Genomic DNA, 21394 nt, shown 5'->3' with positions numbered 1-21394 from the left:
ACCCTGGACATGAGATGTCCTAGAAGACCTGAAATACTTTGCTTCTATATATTTCAAGCATCTACTTTCTTAGCAACAATTAGCCACGTACATAAATCATACTACACCATAAACTTTGGTATAGTGCAAAGTGGAGCCAAACAAACCATATACTATCCTGGGTGAACCCACAGTTCTACACAGCTTTCTAGGAAGAAAAGGAGTGATTACCCAGAACTTTGTTGCGATTAACCATCATTGCCTAAGATTAAGTTCTATTTAACTGAAAATCCTTGTTTCTAACTCTGAAAAAGTGCCTCCATTCATAATGGCAACGAATGAAGCTGCCTATTAGAATGGCGCATGGTTCAGTTTGTCAATCCGTGATTCAGTCTTCCCTCTATGAATACTTATGAATCTCTAGTTTTCTTTTCTCTCCCTGCTCCCAATATTGTCTGTTTGTCCTCCATTAATCAAGACAATGCAACAGAGCTTAGCATTTATGTCCTGATTCTGCATCCCTCCTTCCCTTCTTTCCTTGATGATTCCATGGCCTTATACTTCCTTCCTTCCTTCCATGCCACTTACACATTCAACTATGAGAAGGAATAAAAAGAATCAATGTTTTACAGTCAATTATCACAAAGTTATAATTTATTGAGTTTATGGCACTTGGGGTGCTGAGGTGTCAACTGATTGTAAGGCATACAGCTTAGTCCAGAGTTCATTTAGAAATACTCCATCTCATGCTGTTACTACAACATCCTCATCTTCTGTTTTGTTGGTGGAAAAGCTTTGAGATGTTTCTGCAGAGATCCTCTTGTAATTAGTGTGAAATGTAATGATAAAGAAACAGCATGCCACAGTGCTGATTCCAGCCATCACTAGTGTTGCATCTATAAGAAAAAAATGGATATTCTCCATCATTTGAACATATTTGAAATATATAGAAACAAAACCCAATAGTTCTTAAACCATGTTTAAATAAGTTCCACTTAGCTACCTATGGTATCTCAGTGGGAGGAGCAATGCATACAACTAGAATATATTGAATACTTAAAACTACGGGGATTTTACCCAAATCAGTTGAAGTCTGAATTATTATTACTGAGCTAGTATTAGTATTTTGTAAAACAACATATGTCTCAAGAAACTTACTAAAATTGCAGAACGAGAAAGTCATTTAACCAAAGATACAATGATACACAATAATGTCCTGTTTGAGATTTGATGAACAAATCAAAATAAGTTCATCAAATAAGACACACAAAACAAGTCTATACATGTGCAACGCTGACACACTAAACCCAGACATTTTGGCACCAAGGCCACATTTCCTAATTTTGGGCAAACCAAAAGCTGCTGATGGAGAGTGGGTGAGGCTATCATAAATGTTAGTGTGGCCAACAATTCCTCAGTCAAGGAATTACCAAGTGAAACAAACAATAAACACCAACCTAATCAACTACGAAGAAGAAAACAAAACTCCCGCCAACATTGATAGAGCAAACCACAACCAAGCTCAGAGTGCACCATAGGGTCACAATTCTCTCCACTTTTTAAATAAGGAGCTTGGAGGGTTTTTTTAAAAAAAGCTATAACAGTTTAATAGAATACCATACAACTATTTTGTACCATCAAACTTAAGTAGCTTGATCAAAGAAGCTGCTGGGACCTTCAAAAGGAATTGGGGTTGCACACCTGGATGATTGCCCAGAGATGGTTTAAACCAGGGGGCCCCAAACTTGGCAACTTTAAGACTTGTGGTCTTCAACCCCCAGAATTCCTCAGCCAGGATAGCTGGCTGAGGAAATCTGGGAGTTGAAGTCCACAAGTCTTAAAGGTGCCAAGTGGGGATCCCTGGTCTAAACAATAAGATGAAAGAAGTTTGTCTTCTGTCCTGGTAACAGACATGTTATTGATTTCTTTTATATCCCACCTTTATTATTTTTATCAACAACTCAAGACAGGATATATTTAATACTCTTTCCTCCTCCTATTTTCCCTATAGAAACAACTTGTGAGGTGAATTGGGCTGAGACAGAGTGGCTGGCCCAAAGTCATCTAGCCAGCTTTCATGGCTAAGATAGAACGAGAACTCACAATCACCTGGTTTATAGTCTGGTGCCTAGTTTCATCCAAGCCAAATAGCAGTCAGAGTAGATTTGGGGTAGAAAACCAATATAGTCATTTTCCTAAGATCCTTGATTACTTCATCCGTCCCCAATAAAAGTCAATAGACTAAGCCATTAAAAAAAAAGCCCATAAGCAATACTAGGATTTCATTCAACTTTAGGCCTCCCTGATGCTGGCAAAGAATCTGCTGGCGACTTTAGTCCAAATGTTCATGTGCCAACAAATCATTCAAAGGGACATACTTACTTGACCAATCCATTGGAGGACCTAAGGATGCAGCACAAGTGGAGAAAGGGGCATTCTTTTTTTCCACAGCCAGGTTCTGGAAGAGTAGTATGAAGAGAACTGCTAGGATCTGGCTGTTGAAACAAAACTGACTGTTACCCATCTGCTGATAACATCTCAAATATACCTACTTTGAAGCAAGATTTTCAGCTTTCACAACCAAGATTTGCTGCGGGGCTTAAAATAGACTTTCAGCATGACCTAACTCAGGGGTTGGCAACCTTAAACACTCAAAGAGCCACAAAGGTCCTAGCCAGAAGCCTCCCATTCAATTCTGGAGCCAATCGAAAGTCTGTAGTGTCTCCTCCTAGCGCGGCATCCTTTTTCCTCTGCCTGTTCTAACCAAAAGCCCTAACAACTGTGAAGCTGACCGGTGACAGGGAACCGCAGAGAGGAATGAAAGAGCCACATGCGGCTCCAGAGCCGCGGATTGCCCACCCCTGGCCTAGCTATTGATCTACTGTAGAATCTAACCTAGTTTTTTTTTTCCTTAGCTGGCATCAATAAGACTGCATGTTCCAAAATTTCTAGCTACCACAGCCAAACAAGAATGCGCTGAAGATGTCAGATTTCTTCCCATTTTGGAAGGAAAAAGTAGGAAATCTTCCTGTTCCCTTCTTTACCAGGAATTTATATTTATTTATTTATTTATTTATTTATATATATATATATGTATGTATGTATGTATGTATGTATGTATGTATATGTGTGTGTGTGTGTGTGTGTATATATATATATATATATATATATATATATATATATATATATATATATATATATATATATATATATATATATATATGGTATTCGGCTTGGTTCGGTATTTTCCCATCGCATTGTAGTTGTTCTTTTAAAGTTGTAGCAGCTTTCAGCAGAATCTCATCTGCCAAATTTAAATCTGAAACCACTGTAAAAGTCTGACCCACAGACGGACACAATACAGAAGCCTGATGATGGCAGATGAGATTCTGCTGAAGCGTTGCTACAACTTTAAAAGAACAACTACAATGATGTGGGAAAATACCGAACCAAGCCGACATATACATGTAGTACCTGAAAACTTAAGAAAACAAATATATATATATATATATATGTTTTCTTAAGTTTTCAGGTACTTACATGTATGGCCTTCAGCTTTGTTCGGTATTTTCCCACGTCATAGTAGTGGTGCTTTTAAAGTTGTAGCTATATATAGTAGCTTTATATATATATAATGAAGCAGGGGAAGAGTTTGAAAAACATAGCTTTTCTTAAGCCACAAGAATACTGTTCTGTTGGTGGGTATATTACTACTAGAACCGGTGACTGTAATTAAACAAAACAGAAAACATGCACAAAGCAATTACAGTAACCAAGGAAATCACACTTTCCTAATAAGAATTTCTTGCACTGTCCCTCCGTGAAGTCTTTTCTACTTGAACGAACACAGCCTTTTCTTTTCTTCAACCTTGTGTGACTTGAATAAAGTACCTGTTTTGTAACACAGCTTATGCATTTTGATTTATATGTAGCAGAGAGATGAGAAACAAGAGTTTAAACAAAGGCAAAGATGAAAGAGCCGTTCCCTCTTGGGAAACATTTAATGGCTCTATTCTGCAATGTCCTGCACTATTGCGCACAAATCCTTTTAGAAATGATTTTGTTTGGCTTCACTTCCAAAGTGTGGAAGAAAAACAAGTTATTTAAATTTATTAGTGGTTTTCCAGGATTTGGGCAATTCTGACTCCTACTGGCTTCAAAGGCAAAAAGAATCATTGCTCCTGGAAATCATATATTCGTTTAGTGTTTCTCAAACTTGCCAACTTTAAGATCCACAAACTTCCTCAACCAGCATTTTTTGTTGAACAGCCTAAAGCCCAAGGGTCTTGGTTCACATGTGATGCTGGGCCATAAACTATGACTTGCTGACAATGGCTGGAATTAACATCACACTAAACCCAACCCAAATCAAGTGTCCTAAAGCCCAGTAAATGAGTCCAGTTATTGCCCAGAGAAGATCAATTTCCATTTTCCATTTCCAATTTCAATTACCATGTGTCCCCAAAAATAAGACCCTGTCTTTTTTTTTGCCACCAAAAAAGGCACCATGTCTTATTTTCAGGAGATGTCATCCACTGACTAACCTCACTTATGAGCGTCGCTCCTGGCCTACTTTTCACTGTTAGAGGCCTTCAGAAACTTCCTGTTCTGCAACCGGCAAGGCTTTCCTGAAGGCCTCTGCAGCCAATAACCGAGCTCTGGGTCGATCCAGAGGTTTGTTATCAGCTACAGAGGCCTTCAAGAAAGCCTTGCCAGCCTTGCAGCCTACAGAAAAAATGGGCCAGCAAGGCAGGTGTCGGGGTGTGCGAGGCCTGGCTACAACTGTCCAAAGGTAAGTAGGAGGGCATCTCCACCACCCCACATTCTCACCCTAGCTTAATTTTTACCCATGCACCCTGGAGTGGGCGGGATCTTAATTAGGGCTTATTTTGGGAGTAGGGCTTATATTGGGCACACATGTAAAAATCAAGCTAGGACTTACTTTCAGGGTAGATCGTATTTTCAGGGAAACAGGGTACTTGAATGAATCTTATTTATCTACCTGGTCACAAAAATGATCCCTGATGATGTTCCTTCTCCCACAGGATAAGAGCATTCAACGTTTAGTTCCATCACGATGGGATAGATAGAAAATCCAAAAAGCCCAAAAAGACTGCTGAATATTGCCACAGCGTAGGTTTGTTCTCTCATCTGAGATACCTACAGGAAGAGAAGAGAACATAACCATAGCAAATGGGGAAGTCTCTACAGCTTTATGTCCAGCAGATATTCCTGCCACCCAGAGCCATGCTACACATTTATATCTGAGTATGGCAAATTAGGCAATGCTGTTCTCCAGTTTCTCTCTGACACTAATGCAACCATTTAGATTTACTTCTTTAGATAATATTTAATTTGAGGGAATGGCAACTCCTGAGTCAACAAACCCATGCATTTTTTTCTAGACAAAAGTTTTGAAAGTGGTTAGCCATTGAAAGTGGTTACGGTCACCCAACTGGCTTTGGGCCTAAATTAGGACTAGAATTCACAGTCTCCTGGTCTCAAGACTAGTGGCTTAAACCATTATACCAAAATCGGCTCTCTCTTTAGGTAAACTAAACATGAAAAGCAACATGGAACTTTCAACAGGGAATTTTGGGAAGTGAAGCCCCATTTCTTTTTGAAGATGCAAATTTGGGAAGTCAGTTCTACAAAAATAATAGTTTTTAAAGCAATAGTAAGTGATTCAGACCCACAAAATATGTCTTGGCATTAGTTTAACCACCAGTATGCTCATGAGAACTTTTATGCTAGTTAAAAAGTTCGTAAATAAAATGGAATGATTAGATGGTCATAAGAAATATTGACATGGGTTCAGTTTTTATTTCTCTATTCCAGATTTCTACTCATTTTATTTTATCCTCCTAAGACTTCAGTGAGATAGTTTGGGATCAAAGAAGTGCAATGATTCTACTTACTCTATCTTCAAAATATTCCTCTGATCTCCTTCTCCAGTATCAGAGTGAAAGTGAAAATATTTCAATCTTAATTATATCTCTTGGCACTGGAGGGATTAAGTGTTAATCAGTCCTTACTTAAATATCTATGGTTACATGGAAAACACGCTTCTGTTAATAATCACATTGTAAGATTTAGATGGTTAACTATTACTTAGAGGATGAGATTTATTCAACTGAAAGGTTCATTTTCTCTACAGAAGGGCAGACAGAAGCATTATTTCAGTTTCAAAATATATTTACCACTGCAAATCCAATGCAAGTCAAAGCAGATAGAACAAAACTGATTTTGGTAGTTTCCGTAAACTTCTTTGTCCTATCTACATAAAGTCCAAGGAAGAAGGCACCAATGAGCCCAAATATAATGAACAAAGCTCCAGTCAAACCTGCAAAAAACTTTACAAGATATTGAATTAGGGCACATAGTTGAACAATTTTAGGAATAAAGGGTAGTACTCTGTTTTTTCTTAATCGCTGGATTTATGACTAAAATTATAACCACCAAGCCGGTAACAATTTTAGAAACACCTGTACATTGAAGGAACTAGATACCTTGGATCTCCAGTTCAGTTACTTCAGTTCTAAAGTATTGAGATAAAGTATTGAGAAAGTATAAAGTATAGAGCTGTGATGGTGCAGTAGTTAGAATGCAGTATTGCAGGCTAATTCTGCCGACTGCCAGGAGTTCGATTCTGACTGGTTCAGGGTTGACACAGCCTTCCATCTGTCTGAGATCAGTAAAATGAGGATCCAGATTGTGGGGGGTAATATGCTGACTCAAAACTGCTTAGAGAGGGCTGTAAAGCATTATGAAGCGGTGAATAAATCTAAGTGCAATTGCTATTTAAATGTGTGTAACCAACTCTGTATGTATATCTAGAAGAATGAGTTCAGTAATTCAAGTTAGTGATATTGGTAATATATTGAAACCTGGAAATTAGGGGAAATTCAAAAGGAAAATAGAAGCCTCATAAGTCTTATAACTGATTATCAGGAGAGATCCTGGGTTCAGCTAAGTGATCTGTGGTTAACCTCCCACCTTTAATGTCCTAAGAACTGGAAAAACTAGATGTTATCTTTTGGGGGAAACTGGATCTTCATTTTATGGGTGATTTTGAAATGCAGGGCACACAGCTGAAACATGTGGCACAATTTCTGAGCACAATATAATATAATACACCATACAATACATTTTATGACATTGACAAAAAAGGAGAAAAACTTGATAACAAAAGTGCTCATCCAATTAAACCGATACTATCAGAATTCTATTTCGCAAATACATTAGTTAAGCAAAACTTAACCACAACCAGAGAAATAAAAGTCACAGCGATTAGACAATAATAACTGCAAATAAAATGAATTCAGCTGAGTAGATGGTGGGCTATTGGCTGCAACCAGGAATCTTTGGCAGTAAAGACAATCTAACAAAATACGCCTTAATGTTTTGATAACAACTTCACCTCAATGGCAGAAGTTATTTATTTAAATCAACGTTTCCTCAAATTTGGCAACTTTAAGATGTGTGAACTTCAATTCCCAGAATTCCATGGCTGAGATATAATGCCCTTCCAATGTCTTCTCTGAATTTGGGAGCGGTTATTGAAGTTAGATCTCTTGCCAGCTTACAAAGTAGAACTAGCGGACCGGATCTTGCACCGTCAAGATCGCAATATAGCTTCTGGTAAGAGAAGGGGAGGGATCCTAATTATTTATGTACGTAAAGACTGGTGCACAAACAGTAAAATAACAAACAGCCATTGCTCACCAGATTTAGAGGCCATGATGACTGTTCAGTGTAGACCGTTTTATTTGCCACGGGAGCAAACAGTAGTTACCATCACTGCTGTATATTTACCTCCAGATACTAATGTCAGCATGGCGCTCAGTCACCTTCAAGACATAATTACCATGCAACAGAGAGCTCATCCTGAGGGCGTTCACATCATTGCTGGGGATTTCAACAGAGCATGCCTAAAAACTCTGCTCCCCAAACTTTACCAACATGTTAAGTGCCCAACCAGGGGAAAAAACACACTTGATCATGTGTATTCAAATATTAAGCATGCTTACAGAGCAAAACCTCTTCCCCACTTAGGACAATCAGATCATTTCACCCTGATTTTACTACCAGCCTACACCCCCCTTAGGAAGAGAACAAAACCTAGCAGTCAAACTATTAGATGCTTGCCTGAAAATGCCCTCTCCCAGCTTCAGGACTGTTTTGCCCGCACAGATTGGAGCATCTTCAAACAACAGGACTTCGAGTTATACACAGAGACTGTGCTTTTCTACATGAAGACCTGTGTAGAAAATGTCACTGTGGACAAACGCATACGGACCTTCCCAAACAGGAAACCCTGGATGACCAGCGAAGTCCAGGCTCTGTTCAGGGCCCGTGACCTGGCTTTTAGAGCAGGTGACACCTCACAGTACAGCACTGCCAGAGCTGAGCTGAGAAGGGGCATCAAACATGCTAAAGAGATGTATAGGAGGAAGGTTGAGGGCCACTTTACTGACAGTGACCCACGGCAGATGTGGAGGGGGATACAGGCCCTGACCAACTATAAAGGCCAGGACCCAACAAACAGCGAGAGCAGTAGCACTCTGGCAGAGGAACTAAACAGCTTTTTTGCACACTTTGAGACCACCAAGAACCTGGACATACTGCCTCATGGACCATGATGCTGCACCTCTCTCTCTTCAGGTGCATGAGGTGAGAAAAACACTGAGAGCAGTAAATCCCAGGAAAGCTGCAGGGCCTGATGGCATTCCTGGTGCAGTAATTAAAGCGTGTGCTGACCAGTTGGCAGAAATACTTACAGAGCTGTTCAATCTATCTTTAACACATGCCATCATCCCACAATGTCTGAAGGCTGCAACCGTCATCCCCATTCCCAAAAAAAACAAATATAAACACTCTCAATGACTATAGGCCCATAGCCTTAACAAGTTCCGTTATGAAGGTTTTTGAGCGACTAGTTGCACAGCACATCAGAGACTGCCTCCCGCCCTCCTTTGATCAACATCCGTTTGCTTATAGAGCAAACTGATCTACAGTGGATGCTGTGGCCATCACACTTCAGAGAGCGCTGAGTCATCTGGAGAACAAACAGAGCTATGTGAGGATGCTCTTTGTGGACTACAGCTCTGTGCTTAACACTATCATCCCAGATATACTAGTAACCAAACTGTATAATCTGCAGGTCCCCACCCCCACAGGCTCCTGGATTAAGATTTTTTTGACAAACAGACCACAATTTGTTAGACTTGTCCCCCACCTTTCTTCCACTCTTCCACTCAGTGCTGGTTCCCCCCAGGGTTGTGTCTTGAGCCCCCTGATATATGCCTTGTACACCTTTGACTGCTCACCAAGCCACACAACAAACACCATCATAAAGTTTGCGGACGACACGACCATGATTGATCTCATCTCCGGAGAGGATGAGACAGCATATAGGGCAGAAGTAGAGAACCTGTCTATCTGGTGTTCAAAGAACAATCTGTCACTGAATGTCCATAAAACCAAAGAACTGATTATGGACTTCAGGAAACATGGACAGGATCATGCCCCACTCATCATCAACGGAGAATGAGTGGAAATTGTCCCTACGATCAGATTCCTTGGCATCCATATTTCAGCTGATATCTCCTGGTCCCCTAACACCAAGGCCATAGTGACGAAGGCTCAGCAGCGACTGCACTTCCTGCGGGTTCTCAGGAAGAACAATCTGGATAAGAAGCTGTTGCTGGTTTTCTATAAAGCCTCTGTGGAGAGCACTCTGACATATTGTCTGGGTATGTGGTATGCAGGCTCCACAGTTGAGGACAGGAAAACTGTACAGAGGGTGATAAACACAGCTCAAAAGGTCATTGGTTGCCCTCTGCCCTCCCTGGAAGACTTAGCCAGGTCCCGCTGCCAAAGCAGAATCAAGGCCATTATAGAAGACCCCTCACACCCTGGCAATTATCTTTTTGACCTGCTGCCGTCTGGATGACGTTTTAGGTCAATAAAATCCCACATCACTAGACTAACAAATAGTTTCTTTCCCTGGGCCATCCGAACCGCAAATAAACACCAAGTCACTACCTCATTAAGATGTGAAAAGATGTGAAATCTCAATACCCCATTCAGATGTATAATAACATATTACAGTACAATCCATCTCTTGTGTATTATACTCGGCTAAGCATTACAGTCAGTGTTGGATGTATATTTTGTGTATATTCGTAGATGTTGTACTCTCAAATTGCAAATGGAGACGTGAGTACTCTATCTTTCTTATCTTCCTTTTTAAATGCTTTGGTTTTATTGTATTGCGAACAGTTGCTGGGGTGCATCCACAGTTTCGTTGTACTTGTACAATGACAATAAAGTTCTTCTAATTTTAATTCTAATTCAAAGGGGGGGGAATAACTGTGAAGGTACAAATGTTCAGGTGGGCCAGCCAGATCTAATTGGCTTTCAGATGTACAGTATGCTGATTAAGAGCTGTGCTGGATGTTTTTATTCCATCTCTGGAATTTCTGCAGGTGGAAAACTAGCGTTTCAAATGCTCAGGCAAGGTCTTACTCTCGGGTGAAACAAGTCATCAATTAAAATTAGAGTGCCCAAATTCACAGGATGGGGGTGTGTGTGGCAAAAATCACTTAATCAATACGAGAAGATGCATTTCATTTCAGCCAGTGAACGTGACCAGCTTAAAACAAGCTACAACAAAATTCACCCTGGTAAATGTAATGTATTTAAAGTATGTAACCCAATGCAGAACTGCACTGTTGAAATGCAAATTAGGAACTAAAGGACATATGGTCTAAAGACGTTCCCCAAAATTACTGATAAGTGAATTCTAAAACTTCTAAATTCTAACTCTAAATTCTAAAACTAGATTCTCAGTCAGTTGTAAACCAGTAAATTAACAATATAAAAATGAACTGCACTATAAAACCTAACGATCTAAAAACTCAGTAATAAGTTACAGTGAATAGTTCGTTCATGCAGGACCAAATATTAGAGTAAATATGAAGAGGTTACTCGTGGAGACTAGAGGTCATCAAAATCTTGCTACAGTAGGTGTAATACTATATAGCTTTCCTTGGTAAGAAAAAGTTAACAAGCAACAACAAAGGGAAAATAAACACTTGAGGTTCTTTACAGAGGTTGTGTCCATGCGTGAAGGTGCATTCTGGTCCATCAGCTGAACTGAACCTGTTCTGCATGAGAACAGGTTTGACTAGCTTTGAGAATCTGAATCAGAAGGAAAACTATTGTTGAAATGGAGAGATTAGTAAATGGATATAATTACCTGGTTTCTATTTAGGCTGATCAAAGTGTATTTGGATATACTTCGGAATAAGGTCTCTTAGTATCAAAAGGCCTTTTTCCGATAACTCTCTTAGCTTGTGTAAATTTGACAGAATGTAGGAAATCAAGAGGGAGGCCGCACGATGGAAGTTTTCTAACAATTGTCTGAGCCCAAGTGGATTGGAATTTATTCAATAAAAGAAATGAGATCAACTCTACTGGGAAATCATGTCATTTAAGCCAGTAATTGAAAATTAATAAGCAGGCTGTTTCCTCAACCCTCATTTGGCCAGCTTCAAGCCTCAGAATAACCTTGGATATGCATTTTGGAGCTTTGAAACACAGCTCTGTTAGACTTTGTGTGCCCTACTTCTATCAGCCTATATACTTTAGGAAGGTCTATAGGGGACCCATAAAGCAAACAAGCCAACAATTTGACTGCAAATAACTTTTAGAGCTGTGGAGATGCATTTCCTGCCTTTTATGTGAAAAAAGAAACTGAGGAGACCTTGGTGGTTTTTGGAATAAAATAAAATAGAACATTTTTCCAATAGAAGACCTGATCAGTTTTGTTTGGCTTTATTGTTGAACAATTTGACACTATTAACTATTACCAACATACAAGTTATCTAATTCTGCTCTTATGGTTGCCCTCTACTGCTGATGTATCATCTTAAAGAAATTATTTATTTGTTTATCGTATTTATATGCCACTCATCTCACAGTTCGAGGCAGGCCAGTTATGCAACTGAACAGAAGAATAAGAACAGAAGAACAGAACCAAACTTAATAAGTGCCTTTCAAGGGTCAGGGTAAGTTCTCCCATTCTCCTTTTCCCGCCAGACTCTTCAAATTAAATGCCCCGAAAGAGCATGGACAATTTGGAGAGGACATAGCCCGTGCAACCATTAATCACAAGTTTCAGCATGAGAAAAAAGTACTTCCTAGTTTTCCACCTGCACTGCTTCTGCAACTGCCATGTATTAGAAAGAAACCTTCCAAGTTGGTGGGAGGGCTGAAGCAAGGAATTAGTCTGGACCCATTAAAGTAAATACAAGAGGGCAAGGTCGGACTCCCACTGAATACCTTTAAACCTTATCTAGTCTTTACCAGGCGAAAGCTGTCAAGTCTGGGGAGATTCCTGTGCAACAGGAACACAACAATAAAGCAGTTAGTTTGAACTCTACAGGCATGGGCCTGGTTGTTTGCACCAGACAGCATGTGATAGCTTGCTTCCTTATCTCACAACCCAACCTCTCAAAGTTCCTGGGTTGTCTTAGCTTCTCCTGCCATTCAATGCCATGTTGGCACAGACACATAAAAAAAAGAAGGGACTTACATTGGAATATCCATTGACGCATAGGATCTGTTCCAACAGAGAACTGAGACATGTGAACAGTGCTATCCCCGTGCCAAAGCAGAGGTTCAGGATGATGTAAGGCTTATTTCGGCTGAGCTGGAGCAAGGGCAGCAAGAGAGAGTTGTCAAAACACAGCACATTATCCAAGGTGCCAGTAGAACTTTTACTTATTTCAATATTAAAATGTATATGCCACTCATCTCACTTTGCAATGACTCTGGGCGGCTTATTATTACAATTACAAATATAAAACTAATTCAAAGGTGTTGCTGGATTTGCACTTTGTGTTTCGGGACTTCTGATTTGCAAGGCTAATGTTCAGAAACATAGTGTTTGTATTCCAGAGGAATGCCACTTTAATGTGTGCAAGGGATGTCATGGCACACAGTGTGCCATTTCTGCTTCCATTGTGCTGACCACCCTGCTTCTACTGCAGACACCACTAGGCATTTTATCGAGTCCTAAAGGCCTTTGGTCTCATTCAGCACAGTATAGAATGGAATAGAAATAGAGTAGAGTAGAATAGAGCAGAATAGAAGCTGGAAGGGACCTTGGAGGTCTTCTAGTCCAGCCCCCTGCTGTAGCTCTATCCCAATTTCAGACAAGTGGCTGTCCAGTGATGAAGCACCCACAACTTCTGGTGGCAAGCTGTTCCACTGGTCAACTGTCCTCCCTGTTACGAAGTTTCTCCTTAATTCCAGGTTGCTTCTCTCTTTGATTAGTTTCCAATCATGGACTGATTCCTTAAACACCGACATAGCAAGAAGGATACTTTTTTTTGTTACCATATAACCTAGGTTTGGTTTTACACACACACACGCATGCACACAAAATTTATATACCATCCATCTTGCTGCTCAGGGCAACCGTATATACAGAAAATAGCCCTTGACAGCAACCTGGACTGTATAATAGAGCCCAGAATTACAGTAGTAAATTGTGCCAGCCATTCAGGGGGCCATCATGTGACACCCCCCCACACACCTGATTTTATAACCTTTTTTGCAAATGAATGTAGTAGTCATTAAGTTCTGGGGGTACCCGTCATGGAACTGCTTGATTAACCTATGCGCCTTTACATCCCAGCTCTTGACCAGTGATGGGATTCAAACATTTTTACTACCGGTTCTGTGGGCATGGCTTCGTGTGCATGGCAGGGGAAGGTTACTACAAAATCTCATTCCCTCCCCACCCCACTAACCTGCTTTCCAGTTCTGTTCTCCTGTGCTGGGCAACCAAAGAAGAGCCAGCTGGGACTCGGGAGGCAGAGAAGAGATGGGGTCGGGGCCAGTCAGAGGTGGTATTTGCCGGTTCTCTGAACGATTCAAATTTTCCGCTACCAGTTGTCCAGAACTGGTCAGATCCTGCTGAATACCATCTCTGCTCTTGACCCAAGTGGCCCCCTAGAGGAGGGGTATCCCTTCCACTGCACCAGGTACTGCAGTCTACTCCTGCGCCATTTTGAATCCAGAACCTTTTTTTAATCTCATAATGCGTCTCCCAACGCACCGCTATTGGTTTTGGGGCTTCCCGATCTACCGGTCTAATCAGCGAGCCTACCGCCGGCTTTTGTGAAAGCAGGGGAGGCTACTCTGTACCGTAAGAGGGTTAATCCCTTTCACTATGGGGAAAGGCCCACCTGCCTCGGAGTTTTGCTTGCTATGGGACTGTTCCTTGGAACTCTGATACAGACACCATGGTCGCTAAGTGAACCCACTGTTTGTAATGGCTGTTCTTTTTTTTTAAACTGGAAGAAAACAGCCAAACGGTCTTTTTGGTTTCCAGCAAAAAAAAAAAATGCATCACAAATTGCAGTCACGTGAGCAGGAGACTCTGCAATTGGCTGTACGTATGGGCTGCTTGCCCAGTATCCAAAAGCAATCACATGACAGATGGGTGGCTCTTGTAATGGGGTCGAAAGCAGGGGTGGGATGCTACCGGTTCTATAGAGCCGGTAGCTCTGAAGAGCAGCAGACACCAAACCGGTTCTGTGTTTGCTACTGTTTGGCCCGCCTGCCCGCCCGGGCTCTTACCTGTCCTTTATTTCCTGCTTTTTCGATCTCAGTTGCTTTGCGTGGCATAGCTGAGGCTGAAAAAGCAGGAAAAAAGAGGCTTTTCAAACGCTGCGCATCTGCACGCAATGCTTTTCAGCTGTCCGGGCGGCACAGCCTAAGGTTGTTTTACACACGCGCACAGCAAAATGTAGTCAATGAACCGGTAGTAACACCTGTTGAATCCCACCCCTGGTCGAAATTCCCTTTTGTGAGGCAGGGGGAAATCCATCACACCTTTGAATATTTCTTGACCAAGAACTACCTGTAACTACAGGGGCAATCCCCCAGTTTATTCCTTTGCTTTGCTTGCATCTTACCATTTTCAAACCTTCACAGAAAGTTGGTGAGCTTAAATGGTCAGCACTCGCTGACGGGGGAGTTGGAGGGACACTACTGCAAACGCCGACGGTGGACAGGAGGCAGCCAAGGATAGCGGGCGCTGCAGACACCCCAATCTGTAAAACAGGCACCCGGCCAATTTTTAAAAAACATCAGCGGTTCTGCAATTTGCCTCCCCAAAAACAGATAACCTCGTGCTCAATACTAAGTGAAATTTCAGGATCATTTACCAGTAAAGGGATATCTTTCACTTCTGGAGCAATTGTCGGTGACAATAGGTTAACTATGAGCATGCCCAATGGATTGGCTAAACGGAAATGCAAGAAAAAAAAAGAAAAGAAAAGAGATGATTGGATATGATTTCACCAAAGTAACTGGAACACATTCAACATATATATGAACTGGACAGGAGAACAAGTAGAATCCCTATCTGTTCCATACATGAAGCCACAATCTCTTCAGAAGCCTTTTGTTGGGAGCTTTTGCTTCGCTAGAAAGAAAGCAAACTGAGCAATGGGAATCTTGGGGTGGCCTCATTTTTCAAATAAATGGGCTTTAGGATTCTCATCAATGGCAGGCGAAGAGCTTTCTCAATTGTGCCACATGTGGGAAAGGGGTTGATGCGACTAATTCATCAAGTCAGCCCTTGTGATCGAACAATGATTTTTCAGGTCGAAGGCTGAACGAATCAGGGAGAGCCTTTCAATAGACAACTAGCAAACGAGGAAGATGGTTTTCAGTTTTAGTCATGATTTGACATTCCAATGTCGTGTGGCCAGTTCTGGGAGATCCCACCTACAGAATGTATCCGGACATAGATATATCATCTTTTTTTTTTTTTGCTCTTCCTAAGGAGAATTATTCATTTATTCATAGTCAATGAGAACTGCTTAGGTAAGATCCCATGAAATAATTAAATACAATTAATATTCAACTCAATTTACTTAGCAGCATGATTTCTGGAAAATATAGTATAGGTATACCTAGAATGCCAGCTGGCATTCTCTCTCATGAATATGGATGAGTCATGCTTAACCTTTCTCTTTGGGGTATCCCTCTAAAACCTGTGTTTCTCAACCTCAGCCATTTTAAATTCTGGGAGTTGCAGTTCACATATCTTAAAATTGCTGAGGCTGAGAAACGCTGTTCTAGACATTAGTGAACTGCAATTTCCATCTCTCAGCATAGCCAGTGGCGAGAAACGCTAGAAGTCCTACTTCAGCAACATCTGGAGAGCCACAGATTCTCCACCCTACTTACATAGTTCAAAAGTCTAGTACATACATCTTCACAAAACAGCCCTGTCCAGTAAGCTAGTAATAAACTCTTGCACTGACAATGGAAACCTCAACAGGGAAAGCATTGTGTTCCCCAAGAAAAGTGACATCTGAAATCCATCTTACTGCATCAGCTTTGGAATAACCAATGCCGACTCAATTACTTACACATAGAGGCAATCATGTTGGCTGTGGCTCGTTGGTCTTCAGGGAACCATAGGGCTGCTAGCTTGGTTGGTGCAAAGATGATGAGTGGCTGGGCCCCAGCACAGAGGCACTGTCCTACAAGAAGGTAGACGTAGTTTAGGGAGCCTAAGCTCAGGCTATCGATAACACTGAAAGCACGAATGATGCTGCCCACCATGTTGAGCCAGGCGCAGAGTAGCACCTGCAAGAGAAAAAGCCACACAGCCAGCGTTAGCATGAATCAGTCTTCCATGACCTGGTCATAAGACTGAGTAACACTGCTAAAAATGCCCTCCTGAGTTATATTTCCAAGTGTGCAACCAAGTACTTAATAGAAGGCTGCCTAATCTTTATATTAAATAGCATGAGACTGCTAGCCCATGGTGAAGCAGAGAATCTGGAAGATGGGCAGGGATATTCTGTCTCACCCAGCATAAATTCAAGTAGGTGGTGCTAATTAAACAAGTGGCATGCTGATAAATTGTATAACAACCATCTCATCTAGCTCTGCCTCTGCCGTGCCACTAGCTGCCAAATAACTGATTGGTATCCTAGGCTTTGCAGCTCAACTGGATTGTAAAATTCCAGAAAATTTAACAATTGCCTTTTATAAGCCAGTATCAGTACATCACTGTACGTAAAGCATTCAAGGAATGACATCCCCCCTCACAGAATTACATGGAAGTTGGTAAGGTGCTGGACGCTGTCCATGGTCCTAAAATGTCAAGACACTCCCAGCTTATTCTCAATAGACATATTTTTGATATTAGTGAAAAAGAGACCATGCGCATGCAGGAGTCCTTGCTCAACTGAAGCTGGATCAATGCCATTTGCAATTGTGTAAATAAACCCAAAAGTATAGTGTTAGCTGCAAGCAGGCTCTGTCCAAAAATACAGAATTTGCAGTGGGATGAACAGCTATCAAGGCATCTCCAAGGCAAAGTTATACGCTGACTATCAAAGATCAAGGGACGCAGTGGCTCAGTGCTAAGATGCTGAGCTTGTCGATCCAGAAAGTTCGGCAGTTCAGCGTTTTGAATCCCTAGCACCGTGTAACGGAGTGAGCTCCCGTTACTTGTCCCAGCTTCTGCCAACCTAGCAGTTCGAAAGCATGTAAAAATGCAAGTAGAAAAATAGGGACCACTTTGGTGGGAAGGTAACAGCGTTCCGTGCACCTTCGGTGTTTAGTCATGCCGGCCACATGACGACAGAGATGTCTTTGGACAGCGCTGTCTCTTCGGCTTTGTAACGGAGATGAGCACTGCCCCTAGAGCCAGAAACGACTAGCCTGTATGTGCGAGGGGAACCTTTACCTTTACCTTATCAAAGATCAGTTTCAAACACAGTGAAATCATATGGGAAGACTCCAACTCCAAACCCATGGGCAGAAAAGAAATGGCAGCAAACCCAGATCACAATGTTACTGCTAAACAAACATGCGCACAAAACTTCCTTAAAGTCATTTAAAATGATTGTGCAATACTGTGTCCTGGGCATGTTGAAAATAACATTTTCCAGCTCCATGGGAAAATCCCCACATCCCTGGCTGCTGAAGAATACATGTACAAACAAAGGATCCTATCACATCTTTTAGGATGTACACCGAAGGTCAAAACTAGGTGAGGTCTTCAACTATTATGTCCATATTTGTACCCCCTAAAGGCTATAAACACAGGATAGGCTATAAATACTGTAAGCCAACCAACCAAATATATAAATAAACAAATGCATCATGTTAATACTTTATTGAGTCTATTGCTCTGCATTTATCTCGGGATTCTAGTTCCCAGAACGTCTATCCATCCTATGCTGGCTGTGATTCTGTGCACAGAAATCCCAACATATATAAAAACCACCAGGTTGGGAAATGACAAACTAGAACCTTGATATTTTAACATTCCAGTATTAAAGTAGCAGTTTTTGAGTATTTAGTCGGGGGCTTTTTGATGTGATTCAGGTTTGAAGTGCAGGACTTTCTCCACTCTCCCAGTTGCAATGAAAATCCTTAACACATTCCTCTCATGAGCTAAATCAGGTGTCTCCAGACTTGGCAAATTTAAGACTTGTGGGCTTCAACTCCCAGAATTCTGGGAATTGAAGTCCACTTAAAGTTGCCAGGTTCAGAGACCCCTGAACTAAACTTCAGTATGTTTGCATGTGCGCAGAAAACTGAGTGGAGGAAAAAATCCAAACCAGATCTGAATTTAAATTTGTTTTGTTTCTTAATGTAAAGAAAAAGCACATATGATATTACACTTAATGTTGCATCCATCTCTCCCTTCCTTTATGTCAAACATCTCGTGGTGTGCACTGCTGTCTCCCTACCTTGCAATCTACCACATATCTCAATGTCATGGCTTCCAGTTGTGTAGGGTCAGCAGTGAAAAGTGAGTTATCTGATTTTGGGGGAGCTCATTGGCCAGTTCTGATTTTCCAGTGAAGCAGACCCCACCAATTTTTGGGAAAATCCTCAAAACCCATTCTGAAGATCACGATAGGAATAAAGCGACTCGTGCTCCTTTCCATTCTCCTTACAGCGCATCTGAGTCCGATGGTGTCCAGAATCCATATTGCTAGAAGCCCCACAGGAACTGATACCACAAAATACACAATGGAGAGCCAATTGACCATATCCAGTGAGGTATTGAATCGTTCAGCTGTTATGTCAGCCACTGGAGCAAACGTCAACCATAGCTAAAGAAAGGAAACGAGAAGAACAAAACATGCTTAAACATTCAGGTATCCTTGTTTGTGAGTACTAAAATTTAGGCACCTTCTAAGCCAGGGTCTCAAACTCAGTTTCATTGAGGGCCACATCAGGGTTGTGTTTGACCTTGAGGGGGCCGGAGGGGCATGGCCAGGTGGGCGTGGCCAGCTCAATGTCATGTGTGTCTGGGGCATCTATGGTGGCCCGGGCGGCCTCCCCAGGCTCAGTTTTTGGCTGACAGAGGCACTGTGGGCCAGTCCTTCACTGTTTCCAGGGCGACCCCGTAGGCTAAATCTAAGCACCCCCCTCACGGGCCAGATCCAGCCCACAGGCCTTGAATTTGACACCCCTGTTCTAAGCTATGTGTACTATGGTTTCTTACCTCTTGTATATAATATAATAACATAACAAAATATAATGCAACATTTTAAAGCACCCTATGTCATTTATCATCATCATCATCAGTCTCTTTTGGATGAATATTCAACAGCTCTGAAGAAAGTGCTGAAGACAGTCGACCACAAAAAGAAATACAACTCTGGACAAATTATTTAAAGGTAACTTTTCAACAACCTTAAGATGTATCAATTACAAACATAAAATGGTCACCGAGCATTATGGAAGCCTAAATTGAAAAAACTGGTATCAATGCCCTATTCAAATCCAGAGAGAGTGGAAACCAACTGCAATCAAAATAGAACTCTTACCTGAAATCCTATACAAGTATAGATAGAATATTCCCAATAATTAGTTGGCAAAGGACAGGCAGGTCATATCCAGGTAGCAAAAAAATCTAAAAGACTGCTAGAAGGACCCAAAGAATAGCAATGTCTCAATTTTGCTGCTACCATATGGTGACCATTCAGATTTTGAAACTCAGATATGCCTTATCCAGCACATTATTATTATTTTTTTGCATCAGGATTTTGGTTCTAGACTATAAGTGCAATCTGAAAATAGGCAGGTCTCTAAACCATGACACAGAAATTTAGATTAGATTAGATTAGATTTAACTTTATTGTCATTGCCATGGATACAGGCAACGAAATGCAGTTAGCATTCAACCAGAAGTGTAAAACAACAGTAAAATATAAATATATGTATGCAAATATGCAAGGCATCTATGAATATGTCAATGGAAAACACAACAAAATGTATGTACACGAGCACACAAGGATAAGTGTGACTGTACATATATGAACATATACAACTGCACAAAATGTTTATGGACACACTGAATATAATGCACAGAGAACTATGCCAAATACATCATATATTATCAAGGGAAGCATCAGCATATGTGTGGGGACAAACAAACTGAGGAGTTCAGCAAGGAACTGGTAAAAGCTGTTCCCTATTTCTTTAAATTAGTGTGTGGTAAAAGCTGTTCCCTATTTCTTTAAATTAGTAAATAAAATCATATTGATGAACAAATATCCCTATATTTTTTCTGACATTTTTCTAGAAATCAGATGTCCTTATCATGCATTCCTTATTAAGAGTAGAATACTTCTTTTTTTTTATTTTATCCTTTTTTTAAATAAATTTTTTTATTGGTTTCTAAAACAAACATAAACAAACAAAACATAAAAACACCAAATCAGCTTCCATATATGTACATACAGTGTGCCGGTTGGTTTACAAATTGTTTTGTACTTCCATTTCATAGTCTTCAATTATAATTACATTGTATATAATCTCGTATTTTCAATCAATATATTAAATACATTAATATCATTATTAATCAGTCATTTGACTATACTTTTATTTATTCATGTTTTCCAAAATGATCATATTTTACTTAATTTGTTTTATGACAATTCATATTATCATCCCAGATCTATCCTAGAATCATTTTGTAGATATAATAAGAAAGAAGTACATCTTTATATATTTATTATTTTCTAAAAGTCTACCTATTTCATTACTGTATTTTATTGTCTAACCATTGATAGAATAGATCCCAAATTTTATAAAATTGTTTATCATCTTGTTCTCTAATTTCAAATGTCAATCTACTCATTTCAGCACATTCCAATATTTTCTTAATGATTTCCTCCTGTGATGGTATTTTCTCATTTTTCCAGTTTTTAGCAAATACAATCCTAGCCGCTATTAATACATTTACAATCAGGTATTTCAAGTCTTTACTATATATTTCAGGTAAAATTCCCAATAAAAATATTTCTGGTTTCAAATCTATATGCTTTTTTGTCATTTTTTCCAACCA

The 21394-nt window shown here is 40.5% G+C and overlaps 1 protein-coding gene across 1 annotated transcript in view; it reads right to left on the bottom strand.

Annotated features, from left to right (window-relative positions):
• Positions 1-615: 615 nt before the first annotated feature.
• Positions 616-21394, bottom strand: part of SLC49A3 (solute carrier family 49 member 3) — a 33265-nt gene continuing 12486 nt past the window's right edge. Inside the window, exons 2-10 of the mRNA XM_026672984.2 lie at positions 18993-19151; positions 16440-16659; positions 15225-15301; positions 14973-15110; positions 12581-12697; positions 6180-6332; positions 4982-5139; positions 2362-2474; positions 616-875 (exon numbers count right to left, since the gene is read on the bottom strand). Coding sequence (XP_026528769.2) covers positions 724-875; positions 2362-2474; positions 4982-5139; positions 6180-6332; positions 12581-12697; positions 14973-15110; positions 15225-15301; positions 16440-16659; positions 18993-19151 — 1287 coding nt within the window. The 3' untranslated portion in view covers positions 616-723. The remainder of the gene's footprint in view (positions 876-2361; positions 2475-4981; positions 5140-6179; positions 6333-12580; positions 12698-14972; positions 15111-15224; positions 15302-16439; positions 16660-18992; positions 19152-21394) is intronic.

Source organism: Notechis scutatus, chromosome 2, assembly GCF_049901735.1.
Source record: "Notechis scutatus isolate UNSWTSFEM ecotype Mainland chromosome 2, rNotScu1.2, whole genome shotgun sequence".
Lineage (NCBI taxonomy): Eukaryota > Metazoa > Chordata > Lepidosauria > Squamata > Elapidae > Notechis > Notechis scutatus.
This window is presented reverse-complemented; position numbering and strand designations above follow the sequence as displayed.